Source organism: Carassius auratus, chromosome 49, assembly GCF_003368295.1.
Source record: "Carassius auratus strain Wakin chromosome 49, ASM336829v1, whole genome shotgun sequence".
Taxonomy (NCBI): Eukaryota; Metazoa; Chordata; class Actinopteri; order Cypriniformes; family Cyprinidae; genus Carassius; species Carassius auratus.
In genome coordinates this window covers 6,140,177-6,159,598 of record NC_039291.1, presented here as the reverse complement: position 1 = coordinate 6,159,598, position 19,422 = coordinate 6,140,177, and the positions used below count along the sequence as shown (strand labels likewise).

Here is a 19,422-nt window from a genome sequence, read left to right as displayed (position 1 = left end):
AATATCATACAATGCCTCACAAGCGCTCCAGTGCTAGCTTTTTCTGACCCAAGCAAACCCTATATTTTGCATGTGGACGCGAGTCTAGATGGGTTGGGTGCTGTGCTTAATCAAGAATATCCAGAAGGACTCCGTCCTGTAGCGTTTGCCAGTCGGAAATTGAGTCGTTCTGAGCGCAATTATCCCATACATCAGCTTGAGTTTCTTGCCTTGAAATGGGCCATAGTAGATAAGTTTCATGATTATCTCTATGGTGCCAAGTTTACGGTGAGAACGGATAATAATCCCCTCACGTATGTGCTGACAACGGCAAAGCTCAATGCTACCGGCCATCGGTGGTTAGCCGCATTAACCGCTTACGACTTCAACATTCAGTACAAGCCTGGCAAAAGTAATGTTGATGCTGACCTGTTATCCAGGCATGCTCTAGAATTTCAGGAGGATTGGGAGGACATACCACCATCCGGTGTAAAGGCTCTTTGTCGTCAGATTGGTGTTACTGAGACTGATGTTTCCACCAGGTTTATTGATCAGTTGGGTGCTCCTCCTGATGCAATCCCTGATGTTTTTTCTTTTGCCTCCCAACTTGAAATGGGTCCGTTGGAGCAGTTAAGTCGGAAAGACTTGATTGAAGCTCAGAGGGCTGATCCAGCTATTGGTCCGGTGTTGAAAGGGATGGAGACCGGCACACCCATTTCAGATTTAAAAACTAAAAACCCTGAGGTTTCTCTACTACAGAGGGAGAGCCCTAAGATTCAAGAAAAGGATGGACTTTTATATAGAGTTGTGCAGAGATTAGACAAAAGGGTGTGTCAGTTGGTAATGCCTGGCAAATATCGATCTATGGTTCTAAGAGCCATGCATGATGATATAGGTCACTTTGGAACTGAACGTACCCTGGAGCTCATTAAAGACCGGTTTTACTGGCCCCGAATGGGTTTTGAAATCACACAGTACATTAAAACTTGTGGCAGGTGTGTGGCTAGAAAAACCTTGCCCCAAAGATCTGCACCTTTGCAACATATCACAAGTAAAGGCCCTTTGGACCTGGTGTGTATAGACTTTTTGTCGATAGATCCTGATGCGAAAGGTACCTCAAATGTGTTGGTTGTCACTGACCACTTCACGCGATATGCACAAGCCTTTACTACAAAAGATCAAAAGGCTTTAACAGTTGCAAAAGTGTTGTTCGAGAAATTTTTTGTACATTACGGACTACCAGCTCGAATTCATTCTGACCAAGGGCGTGATTTTGAAAGCAGAGTGATCAAAGATCTGCTGGGAATGCTTGGTGTCCGTAAGTCAAGAACGTCTCCATACCATCCGCAAGGGGATGCACAACCCGAAAGGTTCAACCGCACATTGCTGTCTATGTTGGGAACCCTTGATTCAGACAAAAAGTCTAAATGGAGTCAACACATAAGCCAGCTTGTACATGCATATAATTGCACCCAAAATGATGCCACTGGGTTTTCCCCCTATTTTTTAATGTTTGGAAGAGAGGCGAGGTTACCCATTGATCTGTGCTTTGGTATATCCCCACATGGCGAAGATGAGGTAAAATACCACCAGTATGTAGACCAGATGAAGCACGAGTTGAAGAGTGCATATCAACTGGCAACCTCGGCAGCTATTAAGAACCATCAGAGGAATAAGAGACTTTATGATGCTAGGGTCAGAAATCAAACTATTGAAGTGAATGATAGAGTGTTAATACGTAACTTAGGGATCCCGGGCAAACACAAATTAAAAGACAGGTGGAATCCTTTACCTTACCAGGTGATTGGGAAACTTCCCAACTTGCCTGTGTATCGTGTAAAGCCAGAACAGGGTCCAGGTGTTGTAAAGACACTGCACCGTGACCACCTTTTGCCCATTGGTTACATGGTGAGATTGCCGATGATAAGCCAGGGACCAACTAAGAGACAAAGACCAGTGATACGAGCATCTCAAGGTGAAAAGATTGAAGAGACAAATGATCAGTCTTCGAAGGTACAAAACATTTGTGAGGGCTGGGCCTCTGAATCGGACGACGAGGGTCGTTGTACTTCGCCTCAGTTTACTTTTGAGCATTCAGGGTTGAGAGACAGATTGTCTAAACCTAGTAATAACTTATCTGTGCAAAATGAAACTGCTCCGGCTGATGCCTCGGTTCCTGATGTACCTGGGGAAGAAGACAGACAAGATGAGTTAGTTCAGAGAGAAGCAGAAATTCCTTTTTCACCTGTCCATGAGCCTGGGGTGGACTCAGGACTAGAGGGGGGAGACGTCCCTTCTTCTAGTATCATGGATGGGGATGAGGAATCTGCTTGTGAACGTAGAGCAAAGAGGAAAGTAAAACCTGTCATCCGCCTTAGCTATGATGAACCTGGAAAGCCGACAGATCAACCAGTAACAATAATACATAGAGGTATGATCATTCAGATCTCTTAGAATTGAGTAATAAGAGGTTCTTACTGTGCATTGCATTCAGATGACTTGATGCAAGTTTTTTAAATCATAGTAATGTCTATGTAACACATGCAGAGTTGGAGTCTGATGGGGACATCCAGACCTTTTAGGAGGGGGAGGATGTAGCCCTGGTAAAAAATGAACAATATTAATTGTTGCTCGCAATATTAATAACTTTTGTTTGTTAGTTTTTTTTCTTTAAATAAAGTTCTGAAATCGATATAGTTTGTGTGAATTGGACACAGCAAAAACGTGGCTTCAATGCAAGTTTATCTAACTTGATGTGTTCACCTGTGTTCAGCTCGAAGCCTGATTTGTGTTGTAACATGCCTATCATCTAAGAGAAAAATGTGATTGGTGGAAGGGTTGAACGTGGGGCGTAGGAGTTTTTTCTTTGGAACGTTCGAGAGAGAAAAAAAGATCTGCTGAGATGTGCACGCTGAGTGTTGCTCGCTGTTTCTTTAAGTTATGCTTTTGTTTAAAGTGTAGTTTTTCTCTCGTCACCGTTACGAACTGAAGTATCGAGGGACTGTCGAGATCGCACACCATTATGTGCGTTTAATGAGTCAAGTTACTCTCAGTTTGTGTGCTGCGTTTGTTCATCGCGGGAGGATGGATCATTAACCAGAGACTGAGGCCCTTGGACAATGCTAGATTTCCTCATCTAGTCAAGTTCCTAAGACGCTCGTTGTTTTGCTGACAACGTTGGAGAAGCATTCTCATCTATCTACTCATCTGCTCCGTTCTCTTCTGCCCCTCGCGGATCAATCGGACTGAGTTACACTGAAGGATCGCTACAGGTTCGTAAGTACATTGTTTATACTTGCTCATCCGAGTGAAGGGGCATTTTGTTTAATGCCACAACGCTCCCAAGCACCGTCCAGGCCTGCAACCAGTGTTTTTTTTTTGTCAGTTTCGGTTGACATTGAGTCTGGGCCCAGTGAATACCGTTGCTGAACATTGAACGAGAATGGTATTTAATTAAGAGAAAACACTCGCTTAATGTTTGTGTTTGAACTATAGGGTAAACATTGTACCAATGAGTGTTTAGAACTATGAATATTGAGTGAATACCACGGTCGAATATTTGTGTGAACAAGTTTAAGTGATTATAATTTTATTTTTATTTTTTTTCCTTTTTTCATATTTGAATGCTGTAGGAAAAATCATTAGAGTTGTGAGATTTTTCCCACGAAATCTGTCTTGTGTACATTTCTGGAAGGCTTAATTGTTTTACTTTTATGTTTAAAAGCTAATACATCTCCAGGGTTACATTGTTAGTTGAAATAAGACAAGTAAATTCACATTTTGAAGAATGTAATTTTATTTTCATTTAATTCATACTGATGCAAGTTTTCCTCACATTTATTTAAATTGATCACATTTCATTAGGCTTAAAGAAAATTAAAGGATCCATTTTGTTAATTTTCAGTCTTTTTGTTTGTTTAATTACAGATCACAGAGACAGGTGAAGTAATCTATCCATAGAGCTGGTTGAAATTAGATCAGTTTATAGAGATATTCTACGAACACAGAGCCCTCTTCCTCCGTAAAGTGAAGAGAGTGCTACATTTGAGTTCAGCATTCAACACAATCATCCCTCAACAGCTTATTTACAAACTGATCCAACTGGGGCTCAACACTTCGCTGTGCAACTGGCTGTTGGACTTTCTGACTGGAAGACCTCAGGCAGTATGGGTCGGCAGCAACACATCCAGCACCATCAAACTGAACACTGGGGCCCCCCAAGGATGTGTGTTGAGCCCCCTCCTCTTCACTCTGCTGACCCATAACTGCACACCTTCACACAACTTCAACCTTTTTATTAAGTTTGCAGATGACACGACTGTGGTGGGTCTCCTTAGCAACAAAGGATGAGACAAACTACAGGAGCTAGGTGAGCTGCCTAGCCGGGTGGTGCAGTGACAACAATCTCTCTCTGAACATGGAGAAGATGAAGGAGATTGTTGTTGACTTCAGGAGAGCACACACTCAGCACGTTCCTCTGACCATCAACGGTGCAACTGTGGAGAGAGTGAGCAGGACAGCTTCATCCACCAGGCTGTCAGGAAGCTGAACTCACTCCCAAACCTGCCTTTTGCCTTGCGCTGCTTTATTTAACTTCATTTTTAATTTTATTATATGTCTTTTTAACATTCCCTTATTGTATAGTTGTATCTACATTTGCCTGATGAGGTTAGAGAACACCTGACAAGAGATCAGAGACCATTCATTCATCCAGAATCACTTCAGACCCTTTAGATTCCCAGCTCCATGTTGGTGGTGCTTCTCTTCAGTTCACTCCTCTGATTTTCTGTAGGGTTCAGGTCAGAGGACTGGAATGGCTGTAGCAGAAGCTTGGTTTTGAGCTCAGTGACCCATTTCTGTGTTGTTTTTGAGGTTTGTGTTTGGATTATTGCATGTTTGGAAGATCTAAACATGGCCCATTATAAGATTTCTAACAGAGTCAGTCACTTTTAGATTTTTTATCTGTCGGTATTTGATGGAATAAAAGATGTCATGTATCTAAACAAGACATCCAGGACCTCCAGCAGAAATATAGGCCCACTACATCAAAAATACAGCTGTATATTTCATTGTACACATGGGGTACTTTTTATCCCTGTGTGCACCAAACCCATCTTGAGTGTTTGCTGCTAAAAAGCTAATTTTTAGTTTCATCTGACCCTAGAAGCCAGTCCCATTTGAAGTTCCAGTCATGTCTGATAACTGAATATGATTTAGTTTGTTTCTGGATGAGTTAGGATAATTTTTCTTGAAACCCTCCCAAACAACATGTGATGATGTAGGTACTGTTTGACAATTTTTTAAATGTTTTCTGACTCCGAGACTCAGCTATTTTCTGCAATTCTCCAGCTGCAGTCCTTGCAGAGTCTTTAGCCTCTCAACTCTCCTCCTCACAGTGCATTAGGACGATATAGACACGTGTCCTCTTCCAGGCAGTTTCATAATATTTTCTGTTGATTGGAAATTCTTAATTATTGGCCTGATGGTGGAAATGGTGAATTTTCACTGCTCTAAATCTTTGTTAAAGCCATTTCATTCATTTGTGAAGCTCAGTCATCTTTTGCTGCACATCAGAAATATATATATATTATTCTCATTGTGGTGGATGATCAAGGGAATTTGGGCTTTGTTTTTCCTCCTATTTATATTTTTGTGAGACAGAAAGCCATGGCTGGATAATTTCATGTTCATAATCACCCTAGAGTGCTCAAAATTGTGAACATGAATGGAAATATACTTCAGAAATATTTTAGTCAAAAGGGGTGTCAATAATTGTGTCCAACGTGTATTTCGGAAAAACATTCATTTCACAATGATATTATGAATAAATAGCTGCCGTTGTTGTGAAAAAGATACACCTGGATTATAAAGCCTCCTAAAAGCAAACACAAGATAAAATGCACTTAAAGAACGTTTGGATTATGAACTGGGTTGAGCAAGCACCGCTGAGCGTATTGAGCGAGCGGAATCTTCAGAAAGACGCTCTGCGCACTTAAGAAAAATATTACCAATCCGCTCAACTCACATGCTCTGGCCTTTAGGCCTATTTTACGAGCGCTTTGTTTCTATTTAATATAAACAACTGTTTATATAGTTAAATTACAATCAGTTGTTAATGGGGACAAAATTGTAGCTACTATTCTTTTTTAAGATTACTTGCTTCTGTGGCTTGAGAGTGTTAGCTAACAGTAAATCGACAGGAAATGCTCTGACAAAATCAGTTGCAGATAAGCTTTATGAATCTGCTGTAAGTTCGAAGAGAAAGAGTGAGTGTTCACTACTTTAGACTGTGGTGATAATCAATAGTTTGTTAATTAATACATTTTTCTGTGAGGCTGTCTGCAAGTTACAGTGTAACAGATGTTGCAAGCTAGCTAACGGTAATGTTAACAATGTCTTATCATCATCTCGTAACTTGATTGAATTACAGTTGATTGATAACTGTTGAATTTATATCTAATTAACAAACGGTGTAATATCACATATCCTTTTCTTTGTAAAATGACATAAAACAGTAGAAAAGGAAAAAAGGGAAGAATCTATAGCGAAGTCTGTGGTTCCTATAAATATCTTCCTGTAATGACGTCATATTGGGGGTGTAGCACAATGTCACAACATGAAGCATGTTAGATGTTTTTGCAACAAAGAGAAAAAAATTAGGGACGTCTGCTTCTTATACCTCTACTTTTTTGAGGTAAGACATTTTGGTAACGCTTTATAATAACTTTAATTAATAAACATTATATAATGTTTAACTAGTCATTACTTATATATATATATATATATATATATATATATATATATATATATATATATATATATATATATATTCACATATCTAGAATATGAGATAATGTGCTTTTTAATGTTCCCTAATGAACTTATTAAATATTACAAAATGATTAACAGATCATTACATGTAAACTGAAATGCTCACAATTTTGAATTCATATGATCATGTTTTTTATTTTTAATCTTCAAATGATTTTGACAGATGGTTTACAATGATTCAAAGCTTTATTAATAAATCATTAACAAACATTATATAATGCTTAACTGATCATTAGTTAATGGTTACAAATGTCATTAAACTGTCAATGTGTTTAAAAAATCTTCAAACGATTTTAACAGAAATTATACAACGTTTACAAGCTTATTTGTTGAATGATATTAAACTTCAACTCAAATATTAGCTTATGCTCATTTTTACATTTACATATGTTGTGGAAAATATAGCTTTTAGTCATTTTAAGAACTTCGCAAACTGTTTTTGTGTAAATATATTTATTAACTCATAATCACAGCCTTTAAAGGTCATATATTTTGTCTTTGTTTAATTTCAATCATGTATTAATTATTTGTTAATGTTTTTGAAAGTACCCAATCTAAAGTGGAAACTATTCATTAGTTATAAATGCTTATAAACATTTACTAATCTTTCGTACCTACATGAGCAGTCATTTTAATTGCAAAAAGTGTCCCAAAATCTGTACAAATAATTTATTCATCATTTGTTCATGTTTTTACAATACCCAATTTAAAGTGGAGACTAATCATCAAGTGTAAAAGGTTTATTTTTTATTATTTTTATTTTTTTTACACTGGACTTTTAGCCACGTTAACAATGTTTGTTTAAATGGTTAAGCTTAGCTAAATGCTTGGTAAAGACATATCACACATTGTAATTTTGGTGCAAAACATGTTTTTAATCACTTCAACACAAAAAAAAGTTGTAAAAATAGTGTTTTGACTGTAGCGGTCATAAGACAAAAATTGTCTTTTCCATTTGGTCTCCATTATGCATAGGAAAGAATGGAATTTACAAGAAAAGCTTTTAATCATTGTAGAACATCTGTAAAAATCATTTGCAGATTTTCAAGATGTGAACGATCATATGAATTAGAAGTTTAATGACATTTGTAAACATTTTAATTTATATGAAATGTGAATTATTAGGTAATTTTTAATACATTTATTAGTAAACGTTAACAAGCACATTATTTCATGTTTCTAGATATGTGAATATATATGAACTAATGATCTGTTAAGCATTACTTAATGTTTGTTAATGATTTATTAATGAAGGTTTTTATAAAGTTACCGAAATTTCATTCTTGCAATTTCTTTCTCACATAAAATATTTATTTTATATATGTTATAACTTGAAAACTAACCTGTTAATTAATTTCAGAGTCTTTAACTATAACGAGAAGTGAGAGCTGTGAGTTGTTTTTGGGTGAAAGATTGCAGTAGTTTCTCAGCTGACCGTAAGTTCCTGTGAGTTTTCTGATGAATCAAGTCACTGAGGCTGAGTCATTTATCTTATGAAATGTTTTGAGCATAATAAATGTATTTTGTCTTTTGCACAACGTGAAAATAATTTAGTATAACCTGTATTCATGCATGTTTTTTTAAGAGAAGTTTTAGTGAATGAAAATAATTCTAATATGTTTGTTCCTGATGCAACAGTAAATGTGGTCAGCCTAAAGAGTTGACTTATACATTTTTAGTGGATATATAAAATAAGTAAACTTAATACATCAGATGACTATGTACAGCATCTGCTTGAGTGTAACAGTGAAAATGTAGCAACTCATCCTTATAGATCATAGCAGCAGGCAACAAATATAGTAATGCAGTATTGTTGTTAAATGACTTGATGTATGTATTTTGTGTTGTATAGTGATGAAGTGTACTGTGTTGGTGTTTTGGACTCTTTTGTGGCTACTGTATAGTTCAATGTCATCTCCTCTACGAACCCCGATGGCAGGAAATCAGTTCACTTCCTTTATTTTCATCAGCTTTGTTTTGGGGCAAACTCACTCAGGTTGGTCGATCTTTGTTGTCATTATGACTAAAGATGTGTATGATTATAATGTGTACTAATAGGAATTAAAAAACCAAATGCTCATTTCTTCATGCCTCTAGTGTGACTAATGTGTTTTTATGTTCCAGCTGATGATACCTACTCTTCAGTGATGCCTCGGACAGTAACAGCTCTGGCAGGCTCTTGTGTTCAGATTCCTTGCACATTCAACATCTCCAATTTTGAGGACAAATGTAAGAGGGCAGAATCTAACAATGGGATCTGGCTGAAAAACCAATCACAGTATGCTAGCAAATACAGTTTTGTAGCTTTTAATTGCAGTGAAGATTTCATTAGAGGATTCAGTGACATAAAGATAACTGGAGATTTCAATAAGAGGAACTGCTCCACTGTCTTCTATAACATCATGATGAATCATTCAGGCCACTATTACTTCAGAATGGAAATAGATCCAAATGTGTTCAGAACTACATTTAACCCCAATACAGCTGATTCATCTGATTCAAGCAAGACTGTGAAAATCATTGTCATAGGTAAACGTCATCTCAACTGAACAGACCACCTACACACCAAAGTACAAAAGACTTTTTTTTCAGTCTTTAAAAAGAAATGAAAATATGAATTAATTACTAAACATAATGATATTAAATCACTTTTATACTATGCATGTCAACAAACCCAACTTTCTAACATGACTACGCATTGTGAGGTTTCCTTAATGTTGTCTGTCATCACTTACCTTGTAGACTCACCACAACCTCCTGAATTTAATCCCAGTGAGCTACCATATGTGATGGAGGAAAGTACAGTGAATCTGAGCTGCTCTGCAGAAGCCCCCTGCCCCACGCAACGTCCTACAATATCCTGGTCTAACATCCCTGAATCTGCCCGCATTACAAAACAGTTACAGGAGAAACCTGATAAAACAGTGTTTTCATACGTGACCTTCAAAGCTTCATACACTGATCACAAAAAGAACATCACCTGCACTGCTACATATCCAAGAAATACACATGATGCCTTTTCTGCTGAGACCACCCTGATACTACGAGTCCTGTGTAAGATATTTGGAGTAATTTTGTGTTTCTCATAATCCTTGATGAAATAAAAATTAATAGGTATCTATTTTAAACCCTGTGTATGCTTGCATTTTTCTTAAAGTTCCTCCAAAAGAAACTCACATCTTCATAACCCCATCTGTTGGCACTAATGTGACTTTGACCTGCAAAAGCAAAGCCAGTCCATCAAATAACTTGAACTACACCTGGTACAAACGTGGGCAGGAGATGCCTATATCTTGGGGAAAAAAGATTAATTTAAGCAGAACTCATAGTCAAGAATCATACTTCTGCATTGCACAAAATAAACATGGAAAACAGGCATCAAAAGATTTCCAGCTCAAAGATGATAGTAAATAAAGCATTGTTTTTTTTTATGTTCAGATATATTCTGGATTCACAAATACTGTTTGAAATACACTCTTCAGTAATCCTTTTGTGTTTTAGGACAGAGTGAATTCTCTCATCTGGTGATATATGGCTGTACAGGAGGACTTTTGGCTTTTGTTCTGTTGTCTGCAGGGTTTTTTTACCGTATGAGGTAAATATATAATAACAGAAATATATTTATTAATTGGATGTGTGTATAATTTATTAATATATTTATGTTTTATATTTACTTTTTTATTTGTATATATATATATATTTTTTTTGCAACAGAACAAAGGCTTCAAGACAGGGCCATGTCACAGGAAAAGATCAGGTGCATAGTTCAATAAACTTCAATTTTAAATGCCAACTGTTTTGTCCACAGCAACTAAATTTGTTCCAAATAGAGCCACAGCAGAATTAACCATTGCATGGCTGTGTCTCAAATGTAGCGGTTTGATTCCCGAATGAAACCATGTTTTTTAACCAATCAGTTGAGTGTCTTAATCATAAAAAAAAAAAAAAAAAAAAAAAAAAAAAAATTCTGAATCCTGATTGGATCTGTTTATATGAACAAATCAGCTGAATAAAGTAAGAGTCACACAGAAAGGTGACTAAAAGACTAATTCATTTCACTTACAGTAGGATCTTCTCAAACAATGCTTATTTTACAGCAGAAGGAAAGCAATTAAAAAACTAATAAAACAAAATCTCACCTCTTTTCCTCAGGCTGAAGGTAAAAACATAGACATGATGGCTATCTATGTTAACAATGATATTGTGATCAGCAAAAATGGTGAGAAGAAAGGAACTGATGATCTCCACTATAGTGAGATTGACTTCTCCAAACTCCAGACAGGCCACAAGACAAGGGAACACCCAAACAATGGTCCAGTGACAGAGTATGCTGTAGTTCAAATGATAGAGAGAAAGAGACAAATCAACAGTGACCAGCAAATGGACCAACTTTATGCTGAGGTCCAGAAAAAGTGATTTTTTTCTTTTTAGATGTTAAATCTTGTTATTGTGCAGAGACCTGTGACACTTGTCAGCCATAGACAGTCATACATTTTTCTAAATAATGAAATAATACTCTAGACTCCAGCAGCTACAAGAAATATAGTATTAAATAGTATTAAATGCTCTTATAGTGCTCTTAAATATATTGATATTGAATGCTGGTTATTTGATTGGTATAATATATAAATATTCATATAAATGAAATATTAAAGGGGTCCTTTTATGTTTAAATAAAATTAAATAAGAGGAAACAAGGTCTGGTTTTTATTAACTTGTGTATTAAATAAATTCAGTGCACACAGACTGAAGTTTAAGTCTTTCATTCTTTTAATTTTGATGATTTTGGCTCACATTTAACAAAATACCACCAATCCAAATCCCATACAACACACGTTGCAACATTTTTATGCTGGACTCCTCAGTCCACACTAAGAAGAAAAAAGCCAATAAAACCCCAGTTTATGCAAACGTTTTATGTTAAAACCAAGACAAACAACTCCTTACCGTTTACACACTCTTGCAGCACACCAGAAATCTAATGACGTCATTCATGACTGTTAGATGTATACTCCAAAAACACCCACCATTGCCTTTATAGGCCAGATAGGACACGTGAAACAACAACACGCCCCCTCATTCCACCAATTCGCGAAGAAAACTATTATCATTGAGGTCCTGACAAAGTTAAATTGTATCTTGTTTGTCGATGATACTAGTCCCTATTGCTTTGGACAAAATTTTTAGTTCCTCTTGGAGAAAGTGGAAAAAGAGCTTTCCAAATTAAAAACTTGGTTTGATTATAACAAATTATCAATGAACTTGAATAAAACTAAATATATTATTTTTGGTAATAGAAAAATTGAGGAACCAAACCAAATTTTAATTAATCATGTAGAAATGGAGAGAGTGTGTAACAAAACTTTTGGGTATCTATATTGATGATAAACTCAACTGGAAATTACATATAAACTATCTAAAGACAAAAATATCTAAATTATTGGTATTATGTGTAAAATAATCATGGATTAATCAGAATTCACTATATTTATTATATAATTCACTCATTCTTCCGTACCTAAATTATTGTGTAGAAATATGGGGGAATAATTATAAATCTATTATTAAACCAATATTGCAGAAGAAAGCTATTAGAATTGATAACAGAGTTAATTATTATGCACCAACTAACCCATTGTTTATTAAATTAAATGCATTGAAATTACAGGATTTTGTTGATCTTAGCACATCTGTAATGATGTATAAGGTTCACAATCTCAAGTTTCCAGTCTGTATTCAGGAGAGGTTCAAGCCCAGAGAGACTCAATATAATTTGAGAGGAATCGGGGTCTATCAAAAAAATAAGGCCAGGACCAAATAACAAAGAGAGGTGTTTCTCAGTTAGAGGAGTAAATCTATGGAAGAGCCCTGATGACACATTAAAACAATCTATATCAATAAAGGTGTTCAATTTCAATTTTTTTTTAAATCAAATGTGATTGGTAGCTAAATTGCATTAGAATGATATTGTTTAGTTTAAATACCATTAAAATAAGTAGAATGCCGGTGTATAATGCAATGATTCACAGCAGTATTAGGGTAATGGACTGTTTAAAGGAAAATTAACAAGGTGACTTGTGTAATGTTATAAGTTTATATTAATATGTTATTCATATGAGCTGTTTATATATAGCTGGTAATATTCTTACATCTGTTTCCACTTTGCTACTTTCTGATTATTGTTGCCTCATGCTGGGTATTTAAATCTTGGTGTAAATAGGGTTAGGCATCAATAAGTCTTTCACTTCAGCCTAAACCCCTTCAGTCATCGCTGTACTATAATAATTTCCTTTGTGTATGTTGCTATGTCTGAATGACTGAAGAAATAAACTACTACTACTACTGCTACATAAGGGCTAATAACATACAGGACTAATAACTGGCCACAAACTGTAGTGAAAGCTTTATCTTTTGTTGAAGCAAATTCATTATACAGTATTGTTCAAAATAATAGCAGTACAATGTGACTAACCAGAATAATCAAGGTTTTTAGTATATTTTTTATTGCTACGTGGCAAACAAGTTACCAGTAGGTTCAGTAGATTGTCAGAAAACAAATGAGACCCAGCATTCATGATATGCACGCTCTTAAGGCTGTGCAATTGGGCAATTAGTTGAAAGGGGTGTGTTAAAAAAAATAGCAGTGTCTACCTTTGACTGTACAAACTCAAAACTATTTTGTACAAACATTTTTTTTTTTTCTGGGATTTAGCAATCCTGTGAATCACTAAACTAATATTTAGTTGTATGACCACAGTTTTTTAAAACTGCTTGACATCTGTGTGGCATGGAGTCAACCAACTTGTGGCACCTCTCAGCTGTTATTCCACTCCATGATTCTTTAACAACATTCCACAATTCATTCACATTTCTTGGTTTTGCTTCAGAAACAGCATTTTTGATATCACCCCACAAGTTCTCAATTGGATTAAGGTCTGGAGATTGGGCTGGCCACTCCATAACATTAATTTTGTTGGTTTGGAACCAAGACTTTGCCCGTTTACTAGTGTGTTTTGGGTCATTGTCTTGTTGAAACAACCATTTCAAGGGCATGTCCTCTTCAGCATAGGGCAACATGACCTCTTCAAGTATTTTAACATATGCAAACTGATCCATGATCCCTGGTATGCGATAAATAGGCCCAACACCATAGTAGGAGAAACATGCCCATATCATGATGCTTGCACCTCCATGCTTCACTGTCTTCACTGTGTACTGTGGCTTGAATTCAGAGTTTGGGGGTCGTCTCACAAACTGCCTGTGGCCCTTGGACCCAAAAAGAACAATTTTACTCTCATCAGTCCACAAAATGTTCCTCCATTTCTCTTTAGGCCAGTTGATGTGTTCTTTGGCAAATTGTAACCTCTTCTGCACATGCCTTTTTTTTAACAGAGGGACTTTGCGGGGGATTCTTGAAAATAGATTAGCTTCACACAGACGTCTTCTAACTGTCACAGTACTTACAGGTAACTCCAGACTGTCTTTGATCATCCTGGAGGTGATCATTGGCTGAGCCTTTGCCATTCTGGTTATTCTTCTATCCATTTTGATGGTTGTCCCGTTTTCTTCCACGTCTCTCTGGTTTTGCTCTCCATTTTAAGGCATTGGAGATCATTTTAGCTGAACAGCCTATCATTTTTTGCACCTCTTTATAGGTTTTCCCCTCTCTAATCAACTTTTTAATCAAAGTACGCTGTTCTTCTGAACAATGTCTTGAACGACCCATTTTCCTCAGCTTTCAAATGCATGTTCAACAAGTGTTGGCTTCATCCTTAAATAGGGGCCACCTGATTCACACCTGTTTCTTCACAAAATTGATGACCTCAGTGATTGAATGCCACACTGCTATTTTTTTGAACACACCCCTTTCAACTAATTCAACTAATTGCCCAATTGCACAGCCTTAAGAGCGTGCATATCATGAATGCTGGGTCTCATTTGTTTTCTGAGAATCTACTGAACCTACTGGTAACTTGTTTGCCACGTAGCAATAAAAAAATATACGAAAAACCTTGATTATTCTGGTTAGTCACATTGTACTGCTATTATTTTGAACAATACTGTACAACTTTCAAACACTAAAACTGACCTCATTCAAAGAAAACAAGGGAAGGGAATAAAACAGTCGACATGCCACAGGGCTCCAACATCGGTATGAAAAATATACAACCACTAGTGTCATGACTTTGATCTGTGTTGTTTTGTCTTGGTGTCTCGGTGCCTTGTCTCTGAGCACATGGGTTTTGTTTTGGCAGATCACCATGTGTTCTGCTGTCAGTGTGGCATCTTCCCCCTCCAACTCATTGTCCTTTATTATCTGTGTTTTCTGTCACACCTGGAGCCACACACGTGCTGACAAAAGATGTGCTCAGTCCACATTGTTATATATATTACAACGCCTCGCTTGTGACTATCTTGTCATGCTTGCCTTGCTGTGTTGTTTTAGGCTGCAAGTGCTGCTTTCATGTTTTTGACTTGATCTGTTCCTTCTCATCCTGCCAGACTTTATTGGTTCTGCTACCTGCCCTGGTTATCTCATTTCTGTTGGTTGGTGTGACTTCATTGTCATGGATGGTGATAGGATCAGTCCCTGCTGAGAGGCTCTTTCCTGGCGCTCTGGACTTGATGTGATCATCCTCCATTTTGTGTTCCTGTTGTTTTTCCTATAGCTCAGTGTGAGTGAAATAAACTTTTCTGTTATCTGCAACTGAATCCTGTGTTTTCCCTGAAAGAACAGTCTGACCAATGATGAATTCAGCAAGTGCAGTAGGTCAACAAGGCATTCTTCTGGGACAGCATTCCAGTCAGTTGACTACCACTTCAAGGGAGGTCTACTACCTGGCAGCCCAAATAGCAGACCTCAATGTCCAGATACAGGAACTCCAGTGGGAAGCCTTGGCCAGCAGATCAACTGCTACTTTTGCTGAGCCTGAACCTCATGCTAATAGTCCGCTGCTGTATGATGGGGATCCCAACTCCTGCCAGGCCTTTCTATCCAAATGCTCTCTTGTCTACACACTCCGACCTCACTGCTATGTTACAGAGTCCCAAGTATTATTTTTTATCACCCCCCTTGAAAAGAAAGCCCCGGGACTGGGCTACGGCTACATTCCAGGACTTAAGAGCTGAGATGATCAAACTGTTTGACTGCTTTGCTCAGGGCGATGAGGCAGCTTCCCAGTTGGCATGATTGAGTCAGGGGCAGACGTTCAGTTACGGATTACTCTATCCAGTTCAGAACTTTGGCAGCCGCATGTGACTGGAAAGAGGCGGCTTTGCGTGCAAGGTATCAGAAGGGGTTGGATGATGACATCCAGGATGAGATTAATACTAACAAGCTGCCTCATAATTTTGACATCCTTGTGGAGCCTGCTGTCCGTGTGGAAGGGCGTCTTCAATGTCGACACCAGCAGTGGACAGCTCAGTCCTCTGGATGCTGGAGGAGGGTGATTCCATGGCTGCTTCCACCTACCTGTACACTTAGCCTTAAAACTTTTGACGCTCTAGCGGTTAATAAACAGAACTGCTTGCGTCTTGTGGAAGAACATCGTAGCCGGAACTACTTCTCTCTGTTTATGTCTATGAAGAATCACAAAGGTACTGGGTTACTCCGCCGCGGTACCCCCGAAGCAATCCAAAATAGTCAGAATATAAACACTTATTATAGGTGCACCCTAGTGATTCAGGACAAGCTAAAAACACGGTTTGAAAAATGAATTCATGGTGTACTCGCTTATTATATACATTTTTCTACATTTTGAACACAAACAAAGTTACGGACCGCAGCTCTGATTGGTTGTTTTCTTAACGGGAGCGGTCTGTAACTGCAAATGGCAATAGGACCACTGGGAGAAGCCAGAGGAGCTTGATTTTTTTCACAGATTATCTGTCTCATATTCTACTGTCAGGACATAATTACAGGTTTAACAAATATGTAAAAAATATATTTTTACAAAAGTTACCTACTGCAGCTTTGAGGAGAAACAGGATCATTTGATTCGGGGCCTTTGCCTGTACTGGGGGAAGCCTGGTCATCTGACAATCTGGTGTCCTTTTAAAGGCCAGGGCCCATCTGTAATATGCAGGATTCTGGTGGGCGCTACTCCTTATCTTGACTCCTCCATCTCATGTTCCCTGTTAAAGGTCAGTATAAGGACTCCATCCACTCCTGTTCTGCATTGGTGCTGAAGGCAACTTCCTGGATGCCTCTGTTGTGGCACGGTGGGGTATACCTGCCTTTTCACTTCCTTCTGCTATCTCTATTCACTCCCTAAATGTTCTCCTCATCTCTTCCATCACCCATTCCACTTCTTCCATAAGTTTAATTCTCTGGAAATCACAGTGAGGTAATTGAGCTGTACCTCTTAGATTCCCAGAGGTACCCCATTGCCCCAGGGCAACTGTGGCTGGTGCAGCACAACCCTCATATTGATTGGTCTGGCAATTCTGTGTTCTCTTGGAGTCAGTTATGTCTTGCATCTTGTTTGGGTGCTGCCTTGTCTCATTTTTTGTTATGAAGAATGTCTCCCTGTGACCCTGCATTGACTACAGGGCCTCAATGACATCACTGTAAGAAACAGGTATCCTCTGCCTTTGTTTCCAGCGGCTGCTGGAAAAACCAGCTCTACGTCAAGGTGGAGAAGGTCGTGTTTCATGCCAAGTCTGTTTCGTTCTTGGAGCATATAATCTCGACGGAGGGGATCAAGGCTGATACAGCTGAGGTAAGGGGCATGGCCAAGTTGCCAACCCCTGACTCATGGAAAGCATTGCAGCAGTTCTTGGGGTTTGCTAATTTCTATGTGCAATTCATCAGGAACTTCAGCCTGGTTGCTGAACCCTTAACCCTCTGGGGACGGATTGGGCGGTACCGCCCAAAATGGCATACTTTTACAAATGTGTAGTTATCTCAAAAACTATTAATGCTAGAGAGATGCGGTTTTTTTTGCCGTCTTCCTCAGATTCCGCTGAAAACAGCGGTGTCCAGTTTGTATATTAAACACTTCCCTTATTGCGCAATACCACTGCGTAAACAGGCCAATGAAAACGATTGTGCTAGGCAGATTCAACAAGCAACAGCCAATGGAAAAATTGCCGCTGGGAGGAGTCTTTTTCTAACCCAATCAGAGGAAGGTTATGTCTTCTAGCGATTCAGAGGACTCTGTAGCTCTGCTGTAGCCTTGTAAAAGCTGGCTGGACGAAAGTAAAAGACATATAATCAATAAACGTTCAGAGAATCAGCATCAGGGTGGAGAAAGCAGAACGCGATCGGAGTATTAGCGAGCACAAAGAGCTAAATTCGAGCGATCGGAGAATCAGCATCACGTGGAGATAGCAGAAAGTGATCGGAGTGTTAGCGAGCACAAAGAGATAAATTCGAGAGAGATACAGCATTATTACAGAATTGTTTTATCAAAATGGCAAGCAGTAAACGATTTACGGCAGAACAAACTCTGGAACAATTACTGGAAAGGCCTGGAGAGGCCTTGCTTTGCTCACTGGCATGCCTAGGACTGTTTTTTAAAAAAGTTAATTATTGAATTGTTCTTTACACATTTGATTAAACAATAACACATTTCTGTCAAGCAAAGAGTTTGAAAAAATATATTTTCTTTGTTCAAAAACTGTTCTATATTGTGTGTTTTTCAGTAATAAATGACAAAAATCTAATTTTCGTTTTTGAAATTCTCTAGTTTATTGTAAAATTTTTCACTCATACTTCCTTTATATAAACATATTGCATGCATGCTTATGGTAGCTTAGGGTCTTCTGAATCCATAGATACCAAACACAGGGTGTTTCATCTCCTTTATATATGATTTATAAGCCCAAATATAAAAATAGAGAAAACAGACCAAAAAGGGCTTAGTCCCAAAAATAAAAAAAACGCCTAGGACTGTTTGTAAATAAAGTTAATTATTTAATTGTTCTTTACACATTTGATTGAACATTAACCCATTTCTGTCAAGCAAAGAGTTTGAAAAATATATTTTTGGGTCAAAAACTTTTAACTATTGTTGTGTGAGGTAGGATTTTCAGTAATAAATGACAAAAATCTAATTTTCGTCTTTGAAATTCTCTAGTTTATTGTACAATTTTTCACTCATACTTCCTTTATAGACATATTGCATGCATGCTTATGGTAGCTTAGGGTCTTCTGAATCCATTGATACCAAATACATGGTGGTCCATCCTCATTACATATGGTTTATAAGCCGAAATGTAAAAATAGAGAAAACGGACCAAAAAGGGCTTAGTCCCCTAAGGGTTAACAGCACTCACCTCACCTAAGGTACAGTTCAGATGGAATGCACAAGCTCAGGAGGCCTTTGATGTTCTTAAGTCCTATTTCATCTCTGCTCCTGTTCTTTACCTCCCAGATCCTGAATGGCAACTCATTGTTGAGGTGGATGCCTCTGATGTTGGAGTAGGCGTGGCCCTGTCTCATTGGTTCCCAAGGATGGTAAGCTTTTTACAATACAAATCATTGCAAAGCAACTTTACAGAAAATTACATTTCTACAATATTTAGTAATATTAGCATCACTTATAAGAGGTTACTGTCAGTTTATGTGCAAAGGAATTTTCTAAAAAATGAATACAAGACAGAATCAAC

At 37.7% G+C, this 19,422-nt stretch overlaps 1 protein-coding gene across 3 annotated transcripts; it reads left to right on the top strand.

Annotated features, from left to right (window-relative positions):
* The first annotated feature begins 6,492 nt into the window (after window positions 1–6,492).
* On the top strand, window positions 6,493–11,409 carry LOC113065936 (myelin-associated glycoprotein-like). 3 transcript variants are annotated; one of them, XM_026237473.1, is made up of 9 exons: window positions 6,493–6,673; window positions 8,171–8,246; window positions 8,715–8,806; window positions 8,935–9,339; window positions 9,553–9,864; window positions 9,968–10,216; window positions 10,312–10,405; window positions 10,525–10,567; window positions 10,963–11,409. In XM_026237473.1, the coding sequence occupies exons 3-9, from the start codon at window positions 8,719–8,721 to the stop codon at window positions 11,224–11,226; spliced, it is 1,455 nt and encodes a 484-aa protein (XP_026093258.1). In that variant the 5' UTR covers window positions 6,493–6,673; window positions 8,171–8,246; window positions 8,715–8,718; the 3' UTR covers window positions 11,227–11,409. The 3 variants fall into 3 exon arrangements, with proteins under 3 accessions (XP_026093258.1, XP_026093259.1, XP_026093257.1); XM_026237474.1 differs by lacking the exons at window positions 6,493–6,673; window positions 8,171–8,246 and having other exon boundaries at window positions 8,426–8,806; window positions 8,935–9,039; XM_026237472.1 differs by lacking the exons at window positions 6,493–6,673; window positions 8,171–8,246 and having other exon boundaries at window positions 8,426–8,806.
* Window positions 11,410–19,422: the final 8,013 nt, after the last annotated feature.

What these genes read in the sequence shown, in the direction of transcription:
- LOC113065936 (XM_026237472.1), top strand. Translation starts at nt 8,665, where the DNA reads ATGAAGTGTACTGTGTTGGTGTTTTGGACTCTTTTGTGGCTACTGTAT. An exon ending in CCTGATACTACGAGTCCTGT is followed by an intron (nt 9,865 to 9,967) that starts GTAAGATATTTG and finishes TTTTTCTTAAAG; the next exon opens with TTCCTCCAAAAGAAACTCAC. An exon ending in TTTCCAGCTCAAAGATGATA is followed by an intron (nt 10,217 to 10,311) that starts GTAAATAAAGCA and finishes TTTGTGTTTTAG; the next exon opens with GACAGAGTGAATTCTCTCAT.